The following is a 25,296-nucleotide window of genomic DNA, read 5'->3' on the forward strand; positions in this document are numbered from 1 at the left end:
TTATATAAAGTCCAGAGCTTGCACTTTTAAACCACTCAGCATGTAGCGTGGTTCAGGATTCCAATATTTTTATTCTTAGAAAAGATGACCACCCAGAAGCGAATCAGCCTGACCATCACAAAAGGAGCATTATAAACTTTTTGGAGGATACTTCTAACCGCAGATTCAGGCTCCTGACTAGATCCAGAATCTCTTGCAATAGTTCTGCATGCCAGTGTATGGTGCTGTGGGCCTCCGCCTTTCTTCCTCTGGAAATGAGAACACAGAATAAAATACAAGCTGCACCCCATGGACCCTTATACTCATCCCTCTTTTCCCATATCCTTTCCAGTGCATCTGAATCTCTGTTCTTAAAGATTTCGGTAAGTCTTGCTTCCATTGCGTTTAGTAGAGTGCACTGAGTTGCTCTGAAGACAAGAGGCTTCAAACCATGTTGCATGTGTCACAAGCAGATGTTGATAACTAGCCCCATCTTTTGTCTTTGGTGTCTCTGTACCCGACACAAATGTTTCCTGATGCAACTGAAGGCCAACCGAGAGCGGGGTGCCCAACACAATAAGGAAGTTATGTCCTGATCAAGTAACTCTAAGGCAAACTCAATGGATAAGTCTGAGATAAGACCTGAGAGGCAGAAGCAAACTTCTTTGACATCCACATGTCAACATTTAAGAAACCAGACTCTAGCTTTGCGTTCCTCTTAGGATTCAGTGCTGATGATGGAGGTGATGCCTGTTGAGTTCCCCTGGTCATTGTTGACTTCACAGTAGATTGCGTTCTTTGAGGAGATCTTTCTGCAGATCTTCTGCTTTGCTGTGCCTCCCTCTGGTGTGCCCTCCAAACTTGCAGACTTGTCAGAGTCCCCAGTCGCATTTCCATTGGTGAGTCCTTCCCCTGTGCAGATCGATCCATTGTGCCAACTGCACTGGGTTGCGTCTCATATCCTTTTCCTCCTGGCTATGCCTGATCTTTATCCATCTGTGCCATCGCTAAGTCCAATAACGTTGATTCTGGATATTTTGTGCCATGTTCTGATCCGTTAGCACTGATAATTCACCCTATCATTAGAGAAACCATCACTACTGCACAAGCTTGTGTGTCGAGGAGGCTTCTCTTCCTCCGCAACAGTGTTTCAATTGAAGGGAAGAAATTTTTGTGCCCGTCTCAGACACTGTACAAGATTTTCAATCCGTTCCTGAAGATGAGTGATGATAAGGAGGCAAATTGTTTGCTTCCTCCAATTATAAACCAACAACAAGAGAGAAAGGGTCAATAGGCCACTCTTGTACCCCTTGGAGCTAATATATCAAAACAACATAAGAGTACCCAAAAAGTAGAGACAAGCTCAGACTAAAACTGAAAATGGAGGGATAAAAAGCTAATTACCACCACTATTCTTTGGTATATCTCTTCCATTCTATGGTGGTGGTAATTAGCTTTTTATCCCTCCATTTTCATTTTTAGTCTGAACCTCCCTCCAATTATACTCATACCAGGTTTTATACTGATCTACAAAAAGACACTGGCTTGAATACCTCGACTGAATCATTTCTGGATTCCCCGCTGGGGCACCCAACCAAGGAAAGAGCCTTATTTGCAGTGGTAGTTCGGAGGGCAGATTTGGTTTTGGAGTTTCCTCTTCCAGCTGAAGAAAGACTAAGGTTTATCTACTTACTGAGATACTTAAACCCAGATCTTCTGATTCAGAGCCCATTTTGCCATTCATTTGAGCTTTAGTTGACCCAATATTTACGACTTAGTTGAAACGCTTTCTGGTTCGAGCAGTGATTTGCCCTATAACGAAGTGCCATAGGTCAACTCTCAACTCCGGGGGACCTACAATTTTTGTTACACCTCCTTACTCTTGAGAGCATTGTGGTGCAAGCTTCCCCTTGTAAGGTCGATCCAAACTGTTTTCTTCCCACTCCTCCAGTAAGGGTAACAAAATGTTTTGATGCACGGGCAAGAAAGTTTTTCTTTTTTTTTCGGGCAGTCTATTGATCCCCTCTTTGAATATCTCATATCTTCTGAACCACAGTTGTTGCAGCATGCTGCTGCTGGAGGACATTCAAAAATCTTTTGCTCAATCTCTGGGGAGTGGCCAAGAAGTGTCTAAGCTGTTTATACGATCTTGGCTGGCCACCCTGATACAGTTACCATCTATGATGGGAGTCCGTGTCCCACATAGATGCACTCCTAACGTTTTTCCAGAAACACCCATGCCTCTTTGATGAACATGCCCTTTGATGAGGCTACGCGGTTTGCCTAAATGGGTTATTTCATCCCTTAACCATTTATTTTAAAAACAGCAGGCAAGTGGCTTGCTCCTTGGGCTTATCTTTCCAGTGTGCCAGTTACACCATGAGTATATGAAGTTGAGAACCCTCGAGTAGAGTCTGAACTTCCCATACTGCTAGTGGAACTGACAGGCCAAGGGAGCATACTTTATAACAGATTCAACAGCCTGACAGAGTATTCAAGGCACTAGCGGCAGAGGTGAACCTGAGGGACCAGGGCATCATCTTTGCTTTGCTTTGTAGTGAGAGCTAACCACTTTCAATTCACCTCATTGAATTATGGCCATACATCTGCCCCTCCCTGCTTTAGAAAGTTCATCTCTTTAGTTGCAGCTTATCTTAGGAGATCCAGGATACACATTTGTGTACCACGACTTCTGGCTCCTGAAAGCACTCTCTCCTCAGCTGCTCTCTAATCACCTGCAGATCACAATCAAGGATGCAAATCTGGGACATTCATGCTGTGATCCAGATGCTTCAGCTGAGAGCCACTGTTCCAGCCATAATGGCTCTGATGCTGTTTGGTCCTGCATCCTGCTAGTGCTCAACACTGGGTGGCATATGGTGGGTGTAAGAAAGTGCCCTCTTTTTGCATGGTTGCCTCACTTTTTGCCAAACTGTTGATGTACTTTGACTGAGTGCACCCTGGGTTCTTCCCAACCAGGTACCCAGGGCCTGTGCTCTTTCCCTAAACTGCATTAATGCAAAACCCAGTTTTCACTTCTTGGCCACATGTCAGTCCCTTGTAACTGGTACCATTGGTACCAAGGGCACTGTGACCAGGGAATGCCTCTAAGGGCTGCAGCACTTGTTTTGCCACCCTTAGAGGCTATATATATATATATATATATATATATATATATATATATATATATATATATATATATATATATATATACACATATATACACACACACATCAAACAAATTGCTGCTTTCAACCTCCTCACGGTAATGAAGCACCAGCACGAACACCACTTCAGGTTGGCAAGATGTTTTTTATTATTATTCACCTGGAACTGTCACTATATATATATATATATATATATATATATATATATATATATATATATATATATATATATATACCCGCCTGCTGAACCAACCCACTCCCTCACTCACTGCTGTGTGTTTTTGGTGCTGAACAAAGTGAAGAGTAGACATGGCATAGGTAAGCCACCCCTATAGCTGGGTGCACTATACCAGTGGTGAGGATACAGCTACAAGAGCCTTGTACCCCTACATTGTCTAAGCCAATTTGTAGACATTGAAAGTGCAGTAATGCCATTAAGAGTATATGGTACTGGGAGTTTGTCATTACGAACTCCACAATACCATAATGGCTTTACTGAAAACTGGGAAGTTTGGTATCAAACTTCTCAGCACATTAAACCCACACTGATGCCAATGCGGGATTTAATGAAAAAATGCTCTCAGAGGGCATCTTAGAGATGCCCCCTGAAAAACGACCTAACTCTAATGTCCTGGCTAAGTGGCTGCTCATCAGCTGCTGCCACCACAAGACGTGTTTCTGGATCCCTGGGTCGAAAGCCTGCTGCTCTCGGGGGTCTGAAACAATGCACATCCTCGGATGAGGTGCCAAGCTTCCTCCCCAGGATGGGCAGGATCCACGAAGGGAACCGCCTTTGTGAGCTACCCCAGCAATTTGTGGCTTTCTGCAACAGGCCCCCGGCAGTTCTGACCCTCACTTTGGGCATGAGAATCAACGGGAAAACCAAGTGAGGAAGAGAGGCATGCCTACCTTTGCCAACCCCAGCCCTCAGATGGGGGAGGCGAGGTGAAGCACAACTCTCAGTCCTTGCCATCTTGCAGATGAGGGGACCCAGCGAACCAGAGAGATACCTTTACCCCCGTCCCTCTGGAGGATGGCATAATAGGGGGTGTTCCCACCCCAAGGAAGGGACCCATCGGTCCCAACCTTTACCTACCTGTAAAGCCCCTAAATCTAGTATTTAGGGGCAGCCCTGGACCTTGCCTTCAAGACAAGAACCGATCAGAAGAAAAGAAGGACTGAGGAAGCCGTGCTGACCTAAGAAGAGGAGGACGCCCACTGACTTGGCCCCAGCTCTACTGGCCTATTCCCAACTTGAACCTACTCCAGCGAAATCCTATTGTGTCCTGCAGCCCTCAAGAACCCGGAGGACCTGCCTGCCTTCCCAAACCAAGACTTTTGTTTCCCGTAAACACCGGATTTGCTCACCCTCAGACTCTGGCTCCGGCCAAAATCCGCAAGTCTGCACCACTCTGCACCAGACGCCCGAGTTCGAGTGTCCCAGGAGGTCTCTCCAGCGATCCTGACATGACATCTAGTGATCTCTGACCTGTCTCGAATGGACACCTGCAGCCCCTTTCTGGAGGTTCCACCGACAGCGAACGGAGCTGGTAAGAAAACCTGACGACTAAAGGCACCCCTGCACCCAACGTCCCACGTCCTTTGGTGGCCCAACCGATGGTGCCCCAGCATCCCCAGGCATCCCTACTTATCTCTCCAACCAGTGGTCACCTCCAAAAGTTCTTTGTCCCCGAGCCTGCAGTGTTTGTTGCAATCATAGAATCCCCATTGAAATCAGCAGGGCACCCAACACCAAAACAGCACCTGGCACCCCTGTCGCGCTACGGGTGTACCTTGGGTGCTAACTCTGATCCCCCTTTGCCCTGAGCCTAACACCAGGAGCTTTTCTCCCACAATCTTGTGGCTTGCTCGTTATCAGCCACCAACTGATCCCATATCCCCCATTGGATAGCATTGGGCCTCAGCACTCTGCACCTGGCTGCCCTAGTGCGGCCGAGGGTGTTCTGAGAGTGCGTTCTCGACCATGGGGAATCCTGGTTCTAACTCCAGAATACCAGCTCCCACAAATAAGTACTTACCTACAAATTTCCTTCCATAAGATTACATTGACTGTTTTTCCTTAAATTCTTTTAAGTGTGGAGTTGGTTTGTTTGAAACACTGAAAAACTGCGACTGTACTAAAAGTGAATTGCTTGCCCTTTGTCTAGGAAATTTCTCAGTGTGATATCTAGGCATATCACACTGATTAGCAAAAGTAACTTGGAAAGTAATCTAAAAATAACGTGTATAGTAATCTGTAAAGTTGCTGAAAAATAATTTTGAACTGTTGACTTGCCTGTAATTCCCAACTGCATTTGAACTTGCATTCAACTGTAAATCACTGCATAAGATTTTGCAAAGTATTATTTCATTTACCTGCACCAGGCTCGGCTTGGTTCTAGAAATAAAATAACTAAATATTATTTTTATACAAACAAAATTGGTCTGAGTTCAGTCTTTGAGTGTTTCACATAATTTCTTGCCTGAGTGTGTACAACAAATGCTTAACACTACCCTCTGATAAAGCCTAGCTCTTGCCCGCACTATTACAAATGGAGAGTAAGGTGCTATCTACTTTTTTACCTCTGCCTACCTTTGAGGTTCCAGTGGACTCTGCAAAATACCTAATTTTGGTATAGTATATATAGAGCCCGCTTCCTACAGAGCGCCCTTCACTGAAACGTCTGTCTGCAGTGGGTCCAGTATTGGAAATACCTTGAGTACAAGATCTTCATCTCCAATGAGACGGATCAGGGCCATCCATGGTTGATGCCCAATGCCAATCTGAGGTGTAGCAGACCGTGCTATTTACCCTCTCAAGACGTTATGGTGGAGATTGATGCATCACCTGTTGGCTGAAGAGGTCATGTGGATGACAAAGAAAGAGGCCTCTGTTCTCCGGTGTAGGTTCCCTTCACATATATCTACTTGAGCTAGGTGCCATCTAGTTAGCTCTCTTACCATCCATCAGTGGAAGGTCAATCCATGTGCTATCAGGCAACATGACCACCATGTAGTGCTGCAGCATGAAGGGTAGGGTGAGGGTCATATTCTCTCTGTCTAGAGACATTGATGTTGTGGCACTGGCTGACACTTCATGGTATCTCATGGACAGTCATTCATCTAGCGGGATCTCACCAAATCAGATGAACTCTGCATGCATCATCTTGCTGATCCTAAGCGATTTCTTGACCCCGAGGTGGCATAGGGCGTATTCACTCTGTGAGGGAGGGCCCTTGGTAGATGTTTTTGCTACATGTAAAAATGCTCATTGTCCACTGTTTTGCTCTCTAGAGTTTCTACCTTAGAGGACCTGTTTCACCTACAGTGGGACTTTGATCTCTGTTCCCTGAAGAAAGTCAGGCAGGACCAAGCACAGCTTATTCTGGTCCCTCTATATTGGGCTCAGATGGTTGAGCACTCCGAACTCTTGATCCTGAGCAATTGTTCTCCACTTGGACTACCTCATCGGGAGGATCTGCTTTTCTTGCAGCATGGCAGAATACTTCACCTGACATGCCATAGTGTACTGTACACCTTCATGTGTGGAGATTGACTGGGACAAATCTAGAGGTTTCAACCTTCCAACCAACCAATTCTCGTTCTGACAACCTGCCACCCTTCCCCCGTGCATTCAAATTGTTGTACTAGACTTGTTGCATTCTGTATGGAAAGGCAGGTTGACCCACTACAGGCAAAATTATCTGATGTTCTTTTGTTTGTTTTGTTTTTGGCCAGGCAATGCTTAGTTGTCAGCAAAGTTACATATCTGTCCTTTCAGCCTATTTTTTTTATTCCCTTATCAGCCGGCATTCATCAAATCACCTATTCTAAAGCTTTTCTTGAAACGACTTTCACATATATACCCTACTGCCCGTTTTTTGAGCTGCAGTGAGACTTTTAACTCGTCATAACTTTTCCGATATGTTCTCCCTTTGAACCTCTTCTCAGCTGTGGCTTGAGGCGCTTGAGTTTGAAAACTATGTTTCTTATTGCAGTCACTCCTGCATGTTGAATCAGTGAGTTGCAGGTCGTTAGTTAAACCTCTGTATAGCACCCTTTTTCCTGAAAGCTGGTACTTAAGATCGCTGCATTTTTTCTCCCAAAAGTGGTGCCACCTTTCCATGTGAGGATAGTCCTCATGCTTCCTGTATTCTTTTCTCCACCATATCCTTCTAACGAGCAAGAGAGGCCTTACTGGTTAAGCCCATAGTGTTCCTCTAGCTTCTATAGGAGTACTGTGTCAGTAATTAGCTGTTTGTAAGTTCACTAATGAGTAACGGGAAATAGCCTTTACAACAAGGTTTTTACCTCGTTGTACCTTTACCTCGCATTTTTTAACATGCGTATTTTTACTGCGAATATACATCTAAAACACATGCCAGTACCACGCGTTGGGGTAGTGGGGATCTCCCCCCCCAAATACATTGTTTTAAAACATTTTTTAAAATGCGTGGTATTGGCATGCGTTTTAAATGCATATTCGCCTTAAAAACATGCGTGGTAAAAAATGTGTGCAAAAGGCATACGAAGTCATTGCCTGCGTTGTACCATTGTGTCAGTGATTAACTGCTTGTGGGATCACTGGTGCGAAAGTATGAAAGAAGGTCCTGAGGCGAACCTTATCCCAATGGATTGTCCTTTGTAACAAACTCTGTTATGTATTGGCCAAGAAGGATCCTATGGAGGGTGTGAGGGCTTTTTCTGCAAAAGGTAGATCTTCAACTACAGCTCTAGCGTGGGGTGTGTTGCTATCCTGGACATCTAGCACGCAGCTATATCAGCATCCATCCATCCATCCATCCATACTTTTACCAGGTACTGATGCATTGTCTCTCAAGTCCACAAAGAGGGCCATTTTGTTCAGTCAGGCACAACTTCCTGGTGTAAGTCCACCCCTTAGACCCAGCTCCTTGGAAGGAACATTGCTCTGATACTGATGGACATGGTGAGGAATCTGCAATTAGATGTTTTCATCAGGCGAATGTTACTTGCCTTCAGAAATGAAGTTTCTGGTGGATACTCCGTGACTGCAGATTTTCCACTGCCAGTCTAGTTGATGTAGTAAATTTTCAGGAGTTGATATGGTTCAGAGAGAGTTTTTGCACACATCCAGTGGAACTTTAATTGTGCCATCCACGCTGAGCATCTGAGGGCATGGGAAAAATAGGAAAGAAACTGAAAGCAGCGCGCAGGGGTGGCACCTATGAGAAGCTCCATATCATCATGTCCAGAGGCCACCTACCAGCAAGCATGAGCCATTGCAAGAGTTTTCAAATCTATTCTGTCATCCGTAAAGATTCACAGGGTGAGTAATCTGTGATTAGGTAGAGTGAGCATTACCAAAGTAATGCTTATTTCTAAAGTGTGCCATCACCCGCAAGGGTATCCTGGCACTGATCAGGTGTGTGTGCCTAGTGCTTTCTATGGTAGGTTGGTTAATTGAAAAGCCAGGTCTTCAGCTTCTTGCTGAATTCAAGAAGTGAGATGGAGGTTTTGATGTGTAGTGGGAGTTCGTTCCTTGCTTTGGGAGAGATGTAAGAGAATGCCTATCCTCCTAATCAGGTTCTCTGTATGCATGGGATGTGTGCGAGTAGGAGTCCTGTGAAGTGGAGGTGTCTGAGTGGTTGGTTGAAGGAGTTGCAACTGTTCAAGTAGGTAAAGCCTGAGTTGTGTAGTGCTTCGAATGTGTGTGTGTGTGAGTTCTGTGTGGGACTTTTGAGGATGAGTGGGGCTGCTTGAATGGTTTGTAGCCTTAAAGTGAGTTGTTTGGTGATCCAGCATAGAGGGTGTTCCTTTAGTCCAACTTACTGATGACTAGGGTGCGAGTTACCGTTATTCTAGTGTTGCTTGAGAGCCATTTCTAGATCTTTCTCAGCATCTTCAGGTCGTGGAAGAAGGATGCAGTGACGGTGCTGACTTTTGTGGCCATGTTCAGTTTGCGGTCAATGATTATTCTGAGGTTCCTGGCCTGGGTTCTGTGTGTGGGTCCATTAGTTGGAGTCCCATGGTGAGGTGTTCTTGCTAAAGCTAGCTACTTCTGTCTTGTTTTTGTTGTAGTTGAGACAGTTGGCTTTCATCCAGTTAGCGACTTCGGTCATGCAGCCAATGAACTTGTTTATTGTGTTGGAGGTCTCTTCATCGGCATAGGAGATGATGTTGATATCGTGTGCGTGGATGAAGTTGACCCGAGGGATCATGTATGTGTTGATGAAAGTGGGGCTGATCAAACTGAGGCATTTCAGTGATGAGTTTGCGGGCGTCCGAGGAGCAAAGTGCCAGGCTAATAGCTTGTGACCTGTCTGTTAAGATAGAGCAGATTCAGCAGAGAGCGAAGCCCTTGAATGCCAATCGTGTGCTGGTGCCTGGCGAGTAGGGTGTATGAACATATCAGATGCTGCAGAAAGGTCCAGTTTAATGAGGGCTGCCATGTATTCTCAGTCAAGGTTCATGTGGATGTTATCTGTTGAGGCGATGAGTGCTATTTCAATATTGTGGTTAGATCTGAATTCAGACTGTGTTGCGTTAAGGAGCTAGTGGTTGCTGAGGTGGTCAGTGAGGCGTCCGTTGATTCACTTCTCTGAGACCTGTGCCAGATAAGCTAGACGAGTCTATAGTTGTGAAGCATGGCTGGGTTAGCAGATGATTTCTTGAGCACGGGCATGACGATTGCATGCTTCCAGGTATCTGGGAATGTGACTGAGTCGAGGATGGGTTTTAGTGCTCAGTTGATTGTCAGGAGTCCTTTGCTGAAGGCATGGTGAAGGCAAGGGTCATATGAAGGCCCCAAGTTGATAGTCTGCATGGTAGTAGCGATTTTGACAGTGGGGAAGGCAGGTCATGAGATTAGGGTTTGTTCAGTCATTGCAGGAAGTTGAGGTTCAATGATGACGGCCCGGTTGAAGGCTGGAGTTACTGTAAATGGAGATGATTTTGTTAGATGAATTTCAATAGCTTGTTATGGTTTTGTGAAGGGGTGATGTTGCTGTAGGTGGCAGGAGACCCGCTGAAATCTGTGATGATGGAGATTTCCTTGCTGCTGTTAGTGCTGGCGTCTATGCAGTCTGCAGGAGCTGAGTGCATGGTGTTCCGCATCTGCTGGTGGTAGCATCTTAGGGCTGATTTGCAGGAGTCTTTATCTGTGGCGTCTTGACTTATTCTCCACTTGCGCTCCAGTTGCTTGCAGTGACGTTTCATCGGCTTGAGTTACTCGAAACACAAAGGTAGGTAACTTATTCGTTCCTCCTCCTAGTAATGCTGTATTAACATTTTGTTCCCAGTAATTAAACATAGCCTTAGGAGTGTGAAATGTTTACTGACCTCTATGAACTCTTCCAAGTATCCTTCACACTTTGTACAATGTTGGTGGCTGTTTGAAGTCCAAAACTGTCTTCCATGTTTTTCATATCCATCCTAATTTAATCTTTGCAGTGGTGCTATTTATTCATTTTACCACCATTACTCCTCCACAAGAGATAAATTAGTTCAGGCTGGTGGCTAGCGCCTATGTGCAACATGTCCTCACATCAAAATATTAAACCGTTCAGAATCCATTGTTTTTCATTTATGTCCTGAAGCCTGCCAGCTGCTTCTTTAGGGGCGGTCTTATCCCTGATATTGCACTGTTTCAAAGATATCTATAAAGCCACCTATTTTCCCAATTCATCACCTTCTAAGACACCAATTTCTCTCAGCAGCCTCTTATTCGTTGTTACTGGGAAACTATTTATGTGGCACTGCTTTATTTACTTGATTGTTTATTTTTGTATATATATATATAATGTGGAAACTTTGGGAAACGTTCAGCAGATTTCGGTAATAATTAATGTTCTGTAACCACTTTGGTTCTGAGATCATTCAGAGTCTGCTGTGGTAATGGTAGTAATACTTTCGGGTGACTTTTCATATGTTGAGTCCAGGGTCAAGATGCACAGAGGACATAAAGGGGCAGACTCGAAGATTTATGGGATTATTGTGGCAGGCATCTGATATACATTGGATGTTGCTGTAAATGTTGTAGTGTCGCTTCAGTGCGACACAAATTGTATGATTAATTGTAATAGTGGCGCATAGCAAACAAAAATTGTGGAACTCTAGGAGCAGGAGACCTTCATCTTCATAAATAGTGGGGTGCAAGGAACTGCAGAATTCATAATAAAATAAGCGAACAGTGATTACTTCACAAATCTTTATTTAATGCACCCAATGGAGTATCCACATTTAACCATTAGAAGCAGGGAGGTGCTGAATGGTTTCGAGGCTGCTCACCAGGATTCATGGAGTCAGTATTTCGTATGATGGTAATATATGAAGTGTGCCCATGACTGATTTCGCACCTGATCTTTGATTATTTGCAGTATAGAACCAAGCAAGATTAAAAGGAGGAACATGTATGGGGTAATGTTTGGCCGCTGGTTCCACAAAGCAAACATGTAGAGGTGGATAATGCTGCAAGCTGATACTCGGGATAAATACATTTGTGCGCACAACTAATGTAGGTTATGGGAGCTGGACCATGCACACTGGTTCTTTTCTAAAGCTAGACTCTTCCCCCATAAAATCACCCCATTTTAAACCTTACTTTTTTCATTTCAGGACCATTTACACGGCCACATCCTGCCCTCTGGCGAATGGTGTTTGGTAAGTGTTATAAAACTATTTTTAACGTGAATGGCACACATTTGGCTTTCCCCTTTTTGTGGCACTTCAGAACAATCTAGACTTGTACGTGTAGATCCTTAGATGATTATGGTAATGCGAAGAGTGAAGCTGCACTAAGTGGATTTCTTCGTCAGATCATGTTCTAACCGTGCACTGAGGTACCCTTGGCAGTCACCTTACTCCTGCAAAAAGCTTGACTGAAGAAACATGCAGTGAGGAGGGGTGATTTCACGGGAGCTTTTAATAATATATTCTGTACGATATGTGTTGCATGCAGTAGGTGTATATTCAGGATTTTCATCAGAAAGTAGCTCCTTTTTACTGCTTAGTAAAGATATGCATCTAGGATGTGTATTTAACACACCCATATATATTTCACTTATTGTGATACGAAAAAGTAACTTTTATGAACTGGGGCCTCGGAGCTCCACGACCCTCAATAAGAGCAAGCACCAGATTGCCCCTCTTGCATGAGGTTGCTGTCCTTCAGTCTTCTATGAACAAGAAGTGGCCCTTATGTCGCCATCAACACCTCCAGCATCGAAAACGCCAAAGTCGAGTAAGGAGTAGGTGGTACCGCCATCTTTTGTTCATGGAGAGGTCTCATTCAAGGCCGCCTCTTGGGGGTCCAGCCCAGGCATATCTACAAAGGACCGGAGCTACTAAGGGCCATATCTGTTTTCACTTATTAGGTCCTGGGTAGACTTGTATGTGGGTCCGAGTGTGTCGGCAATCGGATCCTCAAGCAAAATACATGGACCATAGCCCATGAGAATAAATGTATCCACGCATGTACAGTGTTGACCCCAAACAAATTCCCCAGCTATTGACTACTGACTTTTACATTAATGGAACCCTAAAACACTTTAAAAGGACCCCACATCCTTAGTCCTTTCCAGCTCCTCCTCTGATATTCTTGATGTTTGCCTCTAATCTACAGTACCTGAAAGGAAACATTGCAGGTTTCAGTTCCTCCATAGTTATGGTCTGTTTCACCATTAGACGCCCTTTCAACTCCACAACTTCCGATAAATGTTTTGATCATTAAAAATAGTTCCCAATCCCATGAGTTGTCACCATGTCTCGGTTTGAGGTAATTATCCTCATCACCCCTTAGCGACCCACGAATAAGAGAACACCCCTTTTCTTGCCCCCTTCAATTTGAGAGATGGAAATGATCGCTGAAGCACTTTGGTGAGTCTGAAAGACTTTCCTGACATGGAAAAGTGCTTTGATAGATTGTAAAAAAGGGTTACATCGCCAAACTTGTTTTTTGTGAGACATAGACTTTGTAACCGCAACGCGCCTTTTTACAGTTGGCCCATATTAATCATTTCACGGAATAGTATATAAAAAAGTCATAAAACCAGTATTTACATTGTGAGCTAAATCAAGAACATCCAGCTGGAGTTCTGTTTTATGAAATAATGGTCATGCGACAATTGGATGTTGCATCAGGCCTCTTATTATCAGCTCTCCACTCTTGCCACTTTATTTACCTTTGATTAAATATCCCAGCAGACGAGCACCTCCAGTTACTGTCTCCACAACCGCACACTGGGTGTTCAAACACTGCTCAGACTTCCCTGTCGTTGGTGCAGAGCAGAAGTCTGTACTGACTGCCAAGTAGTACAACAAGGCTCCGAAGTAAGAGGGCGGAAGTCTGTCACGAGCCTAAATCTTAATCGTACTTAATGCTTTTCTAAGGCACAGTGGAATGTTGCTGCTGATCTGAAGAGGTTTTTTTGTAAGTTCAGATCTAAGTTTGCAGTGGGAGAAGCATGATTGAGCCGTTGGGAATGTGTCCTTGTTGTTCCTATGTTAAGTAATACCCAAGCTCGGATACATGGATTCTCAAATAAATCCTCAGTTGGGTTCTCGTTCACTGGAGTCCAAATCGTATCTTTTATATTGTGTTGGTTGTGAGCCGTATTGAATAATGCCCATTAAACTTGAGTCGACCAGTGCTTTTTTTTCAGTAATTGATTATGAGTAGTTTAAGACCAGATTCTGTAAGACCTGTGATTAGCGTTGGGTGACGCTGTAGCGGCTTGGGGAAGTTCCCATACGGTTTTGGGAGGTTCATCCTATGGGGTCCATATTGGTCGCAGTCATGGTGTACTGTAGGTGCAGATGGGTTTATGAGGCATTGGACAAAGTTCCACCTGAAAGCCGCTTTAGAAGTGAAGTCCTCATTTAATGTGCCTGGCCTGCTGAGTCCAAATGGGGCCATATTTTCCACTGACGTGAGCGGCTAAATTATATGAAGCTATCAGACCCTATTTCTGACTGGCAGTTGCAATTTTGAAAGAAGCAGTCGTCTAAAGAGTCCGAACAAGGATACAGGGAAAGCTGTTCCTGACGCCACAGATTAGAATCTGGAAAAAATCCTTAGCTAATCACTTCTTATTTTTAGATGGTATAATCAACATGAGGAAGGGTCCTACGGTGATGGTGTGAGCGTCGCCTTTAAGAAAGAGTGATAAGACGATCTGTGTTTTATTCCTCTTAAATTTTTCTGCCAAGATTCGGCATTTCCACTGGTTTTTCTGCTGAATTATGTTCACCTTGTTTATGTTTGTGGGAAACGTTTTATCTGGCTGTCATTTACAGGACCGTTTCTCTTCACATCTTTCGTCAGAGCAATGCCCAAAGCTCGCACTCTGCTTAAATACATTTTGCACACCATATTTGACGCAGACGTTCGCCATTCCTTTTTTAATGCTCCAGGACGCTGTCTGGTCCTACTGCTGCCCCAAATCCGAAACCCTCCACGGGCCATGTAAAAACGAGCTGTCCAGCCAAGAATGCGGCCTGCTCTCAGAGTCGCGTGCCCTTTCAGCACACGTTTTTCAGCGGCAGTTTGGGCTCCTGCAAACCTTTTTACTTTGTGCACCCCCCAAAGATGTGCGCAGTTCAAGACAAGAGAAGTTTGGACGCATAAACTTGCAAAGCGCGCTGTGCGACTGTCCTCTTGAGGTCTGGCTGCCAGGCACGCATATGGTACTTGGCAATTAACTGTACCTAAGTGATTCAGCCACCGTGCCTTGTGGTGAATGGCAGTAATCGTACGTATGTTGCAGAGTGCGATGTGCAGATCTGGCATAGAAAGTATCTTTTTTTAGTTCCCACCAAATAGATTGCCTATCACAAATTAGGAGAGCCTTTCGTCTGTCTTTGCCCGCACTTGCATTCACGTCCAAACATTTTCAGGGCTCCCCGACAGAACTTTTCATCTCGTGCCTTTCGTACTCGACGTGTGCGAGATTTGCACAGATGCAGTATTGATGGCGGTCTCTGCATCATTGATGGCCCCGTGTTTCCATGCGGTCTCAGCTCCTCGGTGCTCGGCTGTGATGCGCTATCTCGCCACAGATGATTTACTTAGTAACAGAGTAAGTGGAGCTAAAAGGCGCGGTCCCTCAGGCCTCCTTAATCGCTCTGCTTAGTCGTGCGCTTTAATCATTAAGTGAAGTTGAATACATTTGGGAATGTTTCTTTTGGCCAACAGGGCCGCAGTGTTCCAACAAAGCTTCAAGAGGCTGTTGAGTTTTGTGTTGAGAGGAGCGTTGCATCTCCAGAACGTCCATGTGAACACTGCACACAGCCAGCTGATCAAAATAAACAACCACAACACTAGACCTTGCCATTGCTTAAGATCAGTGGTCGAAGTGGGGGGAAAAAAGTAAGGGAACTGTGGGCGGAGAATCAGGGGGCAGGAGTAAACAGAGGATTGGATTAGTGGGCGGAGTCAGAGGTGTGGCTAGAAATAGCAAAACATACCAATTTTTAGTACGTTTGGCATTTCACTGACCAGTTACAGCTTATAACATTATTTAATTCAAACAATCGATAAACATGTTTATTTGAGGTTTAATATATAAGTTGTTTATAATTAATTCATTTACAATGTGGGACATATTTCCAATCACAGAATATTCCAAAATACGCTTATAAGTGGAATCATAAAACATTTGTCTCCGACCCATGCAGTTTCTTTCATTGACACTTCTCCCTTTTTCTAACCATTTCTGCTCTCCATTGGCAAATAGACATCATTTGTTTTGGAGCTCTTCTTTTCCTGGAATCATATAATCAGCCGTGCTGCCAATGATAGTAACAACACAACTTATACAAAAAAACTATTTAGACAATTCCAGTCCCCCAAAGCTATAATAATGGGCTGCGTGGAGGAAATAGTAATTTTTAGTGTATAGTGACTTAATAATCATCTTTTGTTTAGATCATCTTTAAATTAGTCAGACGGCGCCACCTTGTGGCAGACTGTCACAAGTGCTGGTGTTGACAATTAAGTGCTGGTTCCGAGCACCGGAAACAACCTGCTCAAATTAAGCACTGAAGCACACTATACAAGTGTCCCGATTTATAGAAATCTGATATCTGACTATTTTCTTTCATTATTTATTTTCTTATTTTATTTATTTATTATTTATTATTTATTATTTCGTTCCGAGGGCACCGAAGTCATCTGCGGCGTTCCGCAAGGCTCATCACTCAGCCCCACCCTCTTCAATGTCTACATGAGACCTCTTGCCGCCATCGCACGTCAACGCAACCTCAACATCATCTCCTACGCCGACGACACCCAGCTGATCCTCTCCCTCACCAGAGACCCCGACACCGCCAGAACCAGCCTACACGAAGGGATGAAAGACGTCGCCGAGTGGATGAAGGACAGCCGCCTGAAACTAAACTCAGACAAGACGGAAGTCCTCATCCTGGGACCATCACCCTCCGCCTGGGACGACTCCTGGTGGCCCCCAGCCCTGGGCACCGCTCCCAAGCCAACAGACCACGCACGCAACCTGGGCTTCATCCTGGACTCCTCCCTCTCAATGACCAGACAAGTCAACGCCGTCTCCTCATCATGCTTTCACACCCTACGAATGCTTCGCAAGATCTTCCGATGGATCCCTACCGAAACCAGGAAGATGGTGACCCAGGCCCTCGTCACCAGCCGATTATACTACGGAAACACCCTCTACGCCGTAACCACAGCCAAGCTACAGAAAAGACTCCAACGCATCCAGAACGCCTCCGCCCGACTTATCCTGGACATCCCCCGACGCAGTCACATCTCCGGCCACCTGAGGAACCTGCACTGGCTTCCCGTCAACAAGAGGATCACGTTCAGGCTCCTCACCCACGCACACAATTCTCTCCACAATCTGGGCCCCAAGTACCTCAACGACCGCCTGACCTTCTACACGCCCACCCGCCAGCTACGGTCCACTAGCCTCTCCCTCGCCGCCTTACCACGCATCCAAAGAGCAACCGCCGGAGGCAGATCCTTCTCCTACCTAGCGGCCAAGACATGGAACTCCCTCCCCATCCACCTTCGGCCGACCCAGGACCCTCTCGCCTTCAGGAGACAACTCAAGACCTGGCTGTTCGAGCAGTAGCAGACTCCCTCCCCCAAGCGCCTTGAGACCCTTCCGGGTGAGTAGTGCGCTATACAAGTGTTATGATTGATTGATTGATTGATTATTTAGTGAGCCTCGTTGGAACACTATATCCTGGCTCACACTGTTGCAGGGAACATTCCCTGGCCCTGCCTTCTAAGTGCATTGGCACCTTGCACTCTGGTTGGAAGTTTGTGGTCCATCTTTATACTATGAAGTAGTTATGCATTTCAACAGTCGGCCCTGTGAGTAGTTCTTGCCAGTTCTGTTCCTTTGGTTATTTCACTCAGACTAATTCAACCAAGATCTTTATCACAAGATATTAGCAGGAAGGTGAGGGTAAGCAAGAGTTCTGATAACCTGTGGGTAGTGGCCTTTCCAGAAAACAATAGGCCAGGGAAGGATATGTGGTTAACTCTCCAGTTTCAAGGGTGTCTCTGTCTCCTCTTCCACACCCACAAGTTTGTTCCAGTACAAAGGATCGCCGCACTGCCCTGAAAGAGCCCTGGAATTCACATCTGCTGTCTGACTTCGTTCAATCCCTTGATCTTAGATACCACTTGTAGCAAATACTAAATGGATTCCAGCATGGCTGGGAGCATCTGTATCATAAACGACCCATACAAATATCCTCTATACAAGCAGAAAGAAGCATCATACAGCATCCATGTCTCTCATGGATAGTTTAAGGACCCTGTTGTAGGGGACCGGCTGCCAATTTACAGTGAGGTGCGAGAGGCTATAGGTCACTTTAGTTGATGATGGATATTAATTCTGTTCTTAATTTGTCATTTTATGATGTTTTTATCTTACTGTAATCTGTGCAATATATATGTGTGTGTGTATATATATATATATATATATATATATGTATATATATATAATATACACTCGTTTTTAATGTAGGTTGTAATTTTTCGTTCGCTTTGATTGACAAACTAAAGATTTTATGATGATTGTACATTTTGCCAAAACATGGGGTGGGTTAAGTAAGACCTCTCCTGCTCTGTGCTACAGCATCTTAGTCTAACAAGGGAACCCAAACAGTTGGCTGAGGACCGTGGGGAATTATGTTTTCAAAAGACAGTGGTCCTTAGCTTATTTGAATCAAAAGTGTGAATAAAATATAGGGCATAATAGGATTCTATATTTGTCCACTGTCCAGCCGGACAGGGTATTTATTTGAACAATGAGAAACAATTAAATCATGTTTAGGCACAGTCCTGTACCTTACTCTGGAAGGACAAACAACACATAGGAAGAAAAAGTTTTACAGGCAAAGGAGAGCAGTACTGGCCTCTTTCAAATCAATATTAGATTAAAGGTTTTGCCAGGAAGTGCTACACACAACTGAAATACAACACAATGGCTATGTTGTAAGAGCACTATATTAGTCGACGTTTCGATCCACTTTTGCTCTAGTTGCACGGGATCATCATCAGGACTAGGAGTGAAAACAATTGCCTGTCTATACATGTAATACAACCGCCCATTAGTAGGCTGTTTTTATCGATAGTGTTGGTGATTCCACCTAGAGGAATTGGTGTGCATCGCGCTGTCAGAGTAAGATTCCTCTGCCTGAATTACGGGGTCCGCGTAGATACAGTTGGCCTGCCGGGTCCTGTTTACCGCCACCCAATTTCCTCTGTTGCAATGTCTTTCGTTCCGAGCAGCGAGGGTTGAACTGCCGGGTTGGGCTCGTAATTTGCTCTGCATCTATGGGAGTACAATGACTCCGTTGCAGGTGGGTTTCTGGAAGCGGGGGAACAATATCCTATCCGCCTGGTGCTATGATTGCCGCACTGCCCTGAAAGAGCCCTGGAATTCACATCTGCTGTCTGACTTCGCTCAATCCCTTGATCTTAGATACCACTTGTAGCAAATACTAAATGGATTTCAGCATGGCTGGGAGCATCTGTATCATAAACGACCCATACAAATATCCTCTATACAAGCAGAAAGAAGCATCATACAGCATTCATGTCTCTCATGGATAGTTGAAGGACCCGGTTGTAGGGGACCGGCTGGCCAATTTACAGTGAGGTGCGAGAGGCAATAGGTCACTTTAGTTGATGATGGATATTAATTCTGTTCTTAATTTGTCATTTTATGATGTTTTTATCTTACTGTAATCTGTGCAATATATGTATACGTGTATATATATATATACATATATATATATATATATATATATATATATATATATATATACACATATATATATAAATAATATACACTCGTTTTTAATGTAGGTTGTAATTTTTCGTTCGCTTTGATTGACAAACTAAAGATTTTATGATGATTGTAAATTTTGCCAAAACATGGGGTGGGTTAAGTAAGACCTCTCCTGCTCTGTGCTACAGCATGGCATGGTACAGTGCGGTCTCTGATGTTTGTGAAACAGATAATTCTATGTACAGAGGCCTCGGTTTCTTCTAACCTCCCACTCTGTAAAAACACAAACCGCAAGTACAGGTATTATCCGATTCCCCTGATAAGTGTATGGCCAGTGCATGCCTATGCTTTTACACTCTGAGAGAAACTGCATGGCTCAGTATCTTTTGTGATCAATTAAAGATTTTGTGAAGCTAATATGTCCCAAAGAATGCTACTGGGATATGGCACATAGATGGGTCACTCACTGTGCACAGCCAAGAGCTTGTTTTCTATACTGTCAGGGAAAGAGTAGAACTTATTCAATTTGCAAGCTAAGCCAATGAGCATGTGCTCAAAAGGGCCAAAAGTGATCAAACTCAAATAGTCAAAGGCCAGTCAGACCTCCAAACGTTATCAAATAGAGGTACTGATGAAGAAATCTGATCCAGGAAACTGGAAACAGTGTGCCATCTGGGCTTGTACCTTAATATCATCAATCCAGAAATAGCCTATCTATTTAACATGAAAAACTAGTGGCAAGTAAATTACTGGATTACTAGCTGTATTTATTTGCATGCAGCAGACAAGTAGTCAGCACTGAACAGCACAGTAAAAAACAATACCAAACAAGCATTAATATTAAAAATGCAATAGGTCTTGCTTTTCATTAAATTAAAGCCATTTGCTTTGCTTTGCTATACAATACTATTAGCAAAGCACATGGCTTTAACTTAATCAAAGGCGAAATCTATTGCATTTTCAATGCTTGTTCAGTTCTGACTGGCTGACTGGAAAGCAGATTTACAGCAATCCACAAAGTCCTCAGTGAAGCTCTTTTTTTCTTTCCAGGTGGCGTCAAGGGCGGCACCACCAAAGTATTCTGATGGTCACAGTGGGGGCAGGCAGGCATTGTCCTCACTCAATGAGGTGTGAATCACGGGCTCACAGCAGCAAGCAGGGCCATCAGAGGCAGCCATTTTCGCGCCAAAGCTAAGACTGATGGCCCATTCAGTGTCACTTTGCAGGACCCAAGACACAGAGGGGAAGGGGAGGAGGTCAGGCGCACTGGAGAGGCCTTCTTCGATGTGCATGGTGCACCACACAGGCTGAAAAATAAAGTTGTACTTTTAAAGCAGGGCTAATCCTGCAGTCCCGGTACGCTTTTTTAAAACAAAGAAGTAGGGGAACGGACTAAGACAATTTTTAAAAGTAGGGGCACGCCGTGCCCTTCCGATCCCACCCACTTCTAACACTGCTTAAGATATACATTTTCTGGATTAATTTCTTTATAGTTATGATTAATTAAAATTACGACAAAGCAATCCAGAACACCCCAGCCCTCCTGAACACATTTAAAAAAAAAAAATTAGTCCAGGGAATTACAGGGTCCATGAAAACGTTGGTAATACCGGAAATCAACTAAATCTGTCACTAATGACTTAGACTATACTGACAATGGCATCATTTTATGCACAGTAAGAAACACCCTAATGGTGTGGCAATATGTTAATCTTTAATTTCACCCAAGAGTAGTGGCTGAATAAGTTTATTGTTTAGATTTAAATTCATTCCAAAGAATACAAGCAGATACAGAATAAAATGAGCTGTCAATACAGTCAAGCCACACAAGATGAGATAGTTAAAACTTCGCAATATCATAAATATGTAAACTTAAGAAGAATAAGCAAGAAGAATAAAATGACTGCTATAGTCTCCTAGCCAACGTCATGCGCATTTTTAAGTCTCGGAAAGGTTGTATCCAGGAATTTCATCAATTCACCAATAGGTCCATTGGATGGTACCATGTACCACGCCCTTATTGTTTCGCCTACTGTTCGTAATGAAAAATCTCTAAAAATTGATAATAAATACATGTTCCGAATGTCAATGATTAGAGGGAGCGGTCCACACTTCTTGAAAATATCACAGGGCCAAAGATTGTTGATTCCCAATTTTTTATTCACGTTTCATTCACCAACTGACGACAGCTTCCTTAGTGAATTTCAACATAAATGAATCCAAATTTACTCAAAACATCAGACAGCCGACGCGTTTCGTCCAATGAAGGACATCATCAGGGCTGTTGGAATATAAATCAAACAAGGAAAGTGCATTATACACTTTAAATCCCAATAAACCAAAATTGCAATATTACCATGACAGTACACACTCATTTATACTTTATACCTCTTCTCCTGCCTATTTGACAGTCTGAAGTATTATGAAATTTCAATAAACATTACAGTATTTCCATAACAGTACACATTCATTGATACTGTATACCTCACCCCTGCCTACTAGGCAGTCCGAAGTATTGTTTAAAATACCTTCAAATGAACTCCATAGATCTATTCCCCAAACTCACAGAATTAACAAATACTGTGGTACGCCTCAAAAATTCAGAAACGCCTACCTTTCAATAGTTTGTTCGACAGATAAATCTCTATTCCCAGTCTATAATAGGTATTGACCACAATTCGATATCTGTAATGAAAACATCCCAATGATATATATGGTACATGTCCTGTTTATCGTCATATACTTAAAAAGAGTCCATTATTGCTGAGCATTACTCTTGTGTCCATCAATTTCTAGGATACTCTAAAGTTGCAAAAAGCAGGTTCCTAACATGAGTTCAAATTGAATCTCACTTCTTTAGTAAATAAGATCCAAGTTAGGACCTCAACTTCCCTTTGTTTCTTCACGTCTTCTGTTAAATTCTCTGTAAAATACAATATAATATCTACCAATTCACTATCCATGTATATTTCCTATTGCCATGTACCATGGTACCTTCCCCTGCTCACCACAAATGTCTGCTTACCATTTAGCTATCCAAAATTACCTTCAGCGTTTCTTCAAATACCCAATCTCTATGTTTCCTATTCAGGTCTGAAAAACATATATTATATATACACATATATTAAAATCCAAAGGACATGCTTGTGGCTTCAACATCACTATTACACTAGGGCAAACCATCCCCTCACCTCGTTTTTTCTCTTGCTGGCAGTTCCTAATGCACACAAAGACAAAATAAAGAACACACCAAGTCTTAATCTCTATCCTTACCAGTTAAAACTATCTAAACAGATCCATGAACACACAAACTCAATTCCCTCTCCTATTACCTTAATCCAACACCATAAAGTTCAAATGCGGGAAGTCTCAGTCAGCGGCGACGGGCATATCTTCTGTCCTCCGTGCAATTAACCTTCCTTCGTTCCCGATATTTAAATCCTTAAGTAACCAATCACTATTCTTCGCTTTCGCGCTAAAATGTCAAATGTGGTTCCCTCTTAGGTCCGCTACGCATCACTTCCGTTTGAAACAGACTCGAAGTTACATTCCCTACTAGAATGTTTCCAGGTAGTGAGTTCATCATTTTTACACCAATCAGAAGAAACCAACTCTTTCCCTCATGTTATTTCCGGTTTACACACCCTCGTATTGCAGCCAATCACGACCGCGCTCCTCCTTACATTCAGTTCTGACACTGCCTCCTTCTCTACTCGAATATTCCCGGATGAAGAGTTCATCGTCCTAGCACCAATTACATGAAAGCAAAAATTTCATTCGTATTATTTCTAGTTTACGCACCCTTATATTGCAGCCACTCACTTCCGTGCTCTTCCTTGCATTCAGTTCTTACACATGTACGATTTCTTATCTTCCGCTAACCTCGAGTTTGTATTGTTTACCTCGGTCTATTCCTGTTTCGAGCTACCAATCAGGCTTATTGTAACCCTTGTGTCACACCAATCACGACCGCGCTCCTCATTATACCCCGTTGTCACCCAGTTCCTAGTTCGTAACTTTCGCTATAACTTCCATGTTCCCACCATCCGCCTCGGTCATTCCTTGTTTCGAATTGCCAATTCAGGAATCAGATGTGTGATTTCCATCTGAATTCCCGATGCACAGCCGCCTGTCTGCACCACTTATATATTTTCAACGAATTGCATTCGCTGACCTCCCAATAGTATAAAAGTCACCTTTTCTTCTCAGCGAATGTCGACTAAAGAAAACATCATTTTCACAATTACAAAAAGTCACCCCTTTGCATGAAACTATTTAAGGCTTATACTTGTAACCATATGAAATATTTGAAAAAATACCGTTTTTTTATTTTATCCATGCACAATTTTAATCCAAATTGCAGACTGTCAGCTGCTCCAGTTTCTCACTTCTCCCCCCATTTAATGGGGAATAAACACTCACTTAAACTCTCCAGGCATGTCCTATATAAGAGAAATCCTCTAGAAAAAGACTATGTAACATTAAATTAACTCCTGACAACTCAGAGAAAATAGTGTAACTCATGCTCCGTATTAAGTCCATATTGTACTGTCCTGCAGCGACTGATCCATCTTGCCTCCTGCTGTCGCAGTCGCAACACCCAATCGCCCCCTCTTTTCAATGGCATTACCCTCTGTAACCCATGGAATCTGATCCGATTCTTTGAAAAATGATTTGTTTTAATATGTTGAAATATGGGTGATTTTTCATCTTGATTTACAATTGATCGGACATGTTCCTGTATTCTCAGCTTTAATTTTCGCTTCGTGCTCCCAATGTACACTTGATTACATTCACATAATATAGCATATACAACACCCCCAGTGTTACAATTTATGAATTCCTTAACTATGTACACTTGGTGAGTATTAAAACTAAATTCCTTAGTCTTGTTCATTCCTATTCCACAAACATTACATGTGCCACAAGTATAAAAACCCGCAGGAGTTTGAGATAGCCAATCTGCCTGTTACTTCTTAATGGGTTCTAAATAATTCCTGCTAACCATTTCTTTCACTGTGGAGCATCTCCTAAAAATTACCTCAGGACCATCCCCAAGTGACGTTTCAAGTTGTGGGAAACTTTTAAGAAGATTCCAATTTTTCTTGAGAGCCTTATAAATATCTGTTCTGTTCTCACAGTACTTAGTAACAAAGGCTACATGACTCATGGGTGTCTTCTTCTTTATTTTCTGAGTTAATGTTTGCTTCCTATTCACTCCCAAAATCCTGTTTCTTGCTCTATTCAGATCCGATACCTTATACCCTCTCTGAGTTAACCTGTTTTGTAAGGCATCCAATTCTAATAGAAAATCCGTGTCCTTGCTACAATTTCTCCTAGTTCTCACCATCTCCCCATAAGGAATTCCTTGAACAACTGATTTAGAATGATGACTATCAGCTCTGAGAATTGAATTAGTAGCAGTAGGTTTTCTATATAACTTGCTAATGATTCTATCCTTCTCTACACTTAGTTCCAAGTCCAAGAACACTATATGTGTTTGACTGTGTTCCAAAGTCAAAGATACATTGAACTCATTATGGTTCAAATATTGAAAATAATCTTGTAAATCCTCAGCTGATCCTCTCCATATCATAAGGACATCATCGATAAATCGAGTCCAAAATAAAATATTGTCCACCCATTTATGCGCTCCTCTGCTCCAGGCGTGCTCCCCCTCAAACCAACCCATGAAAAGATTCGCGTAAGAGGGAGCAAACCTGGAGCCCATTGCAGTCCCCCTTATCTGATGATACCATGAGTCCTCAAACAGAAAATAATTGTTCGTCAAAATCAGTCTAGCCATCTCAACCAACATGTTAGAATGCTCCCTTAAGCTCACATTCCTACTGCCTAAGAAATGCTTCAACCCTGTCAAGCCATTATCCATA

General features: G+C 43.3%; 1 protein-coding gene across 1 annotated transcript in view; it reads left to right on the plus strand.

The window, feature by feature from the left end:
* The window catches only part of PTDSS1 (phosphatidylserine synthase 1), a 320,734-nt gene that overhangs the window by 70,146 nt on the left and 225,292 nt on the right, over positions 1–25,296 (plus strand). The window contains exon 3 of the mRNA XM_086966028.1: positions 11,742–11,786. Coding sequence (XP_086822154.1) covers positions 11,742–11,786 — 45 coding nt within the window. The remainder of the gene's footprint in view (positions 1–11,741; positions 11,787–25,296) is intronic.

Source organism: Lissotriton vulgaris, chromosome 4_1 (assembly GCF_964263255.1).
Source record: "Lissotriton vulgaris chromosome 4_1, aLisVul1.2, whole genome shotgun sequence".
Lineage (NCBI taxonomy): Eukaryota > Metazoa > Chordata > Amphibia > Caudata > Salamandridae > Lissotriton > Lissotriton vulgaris.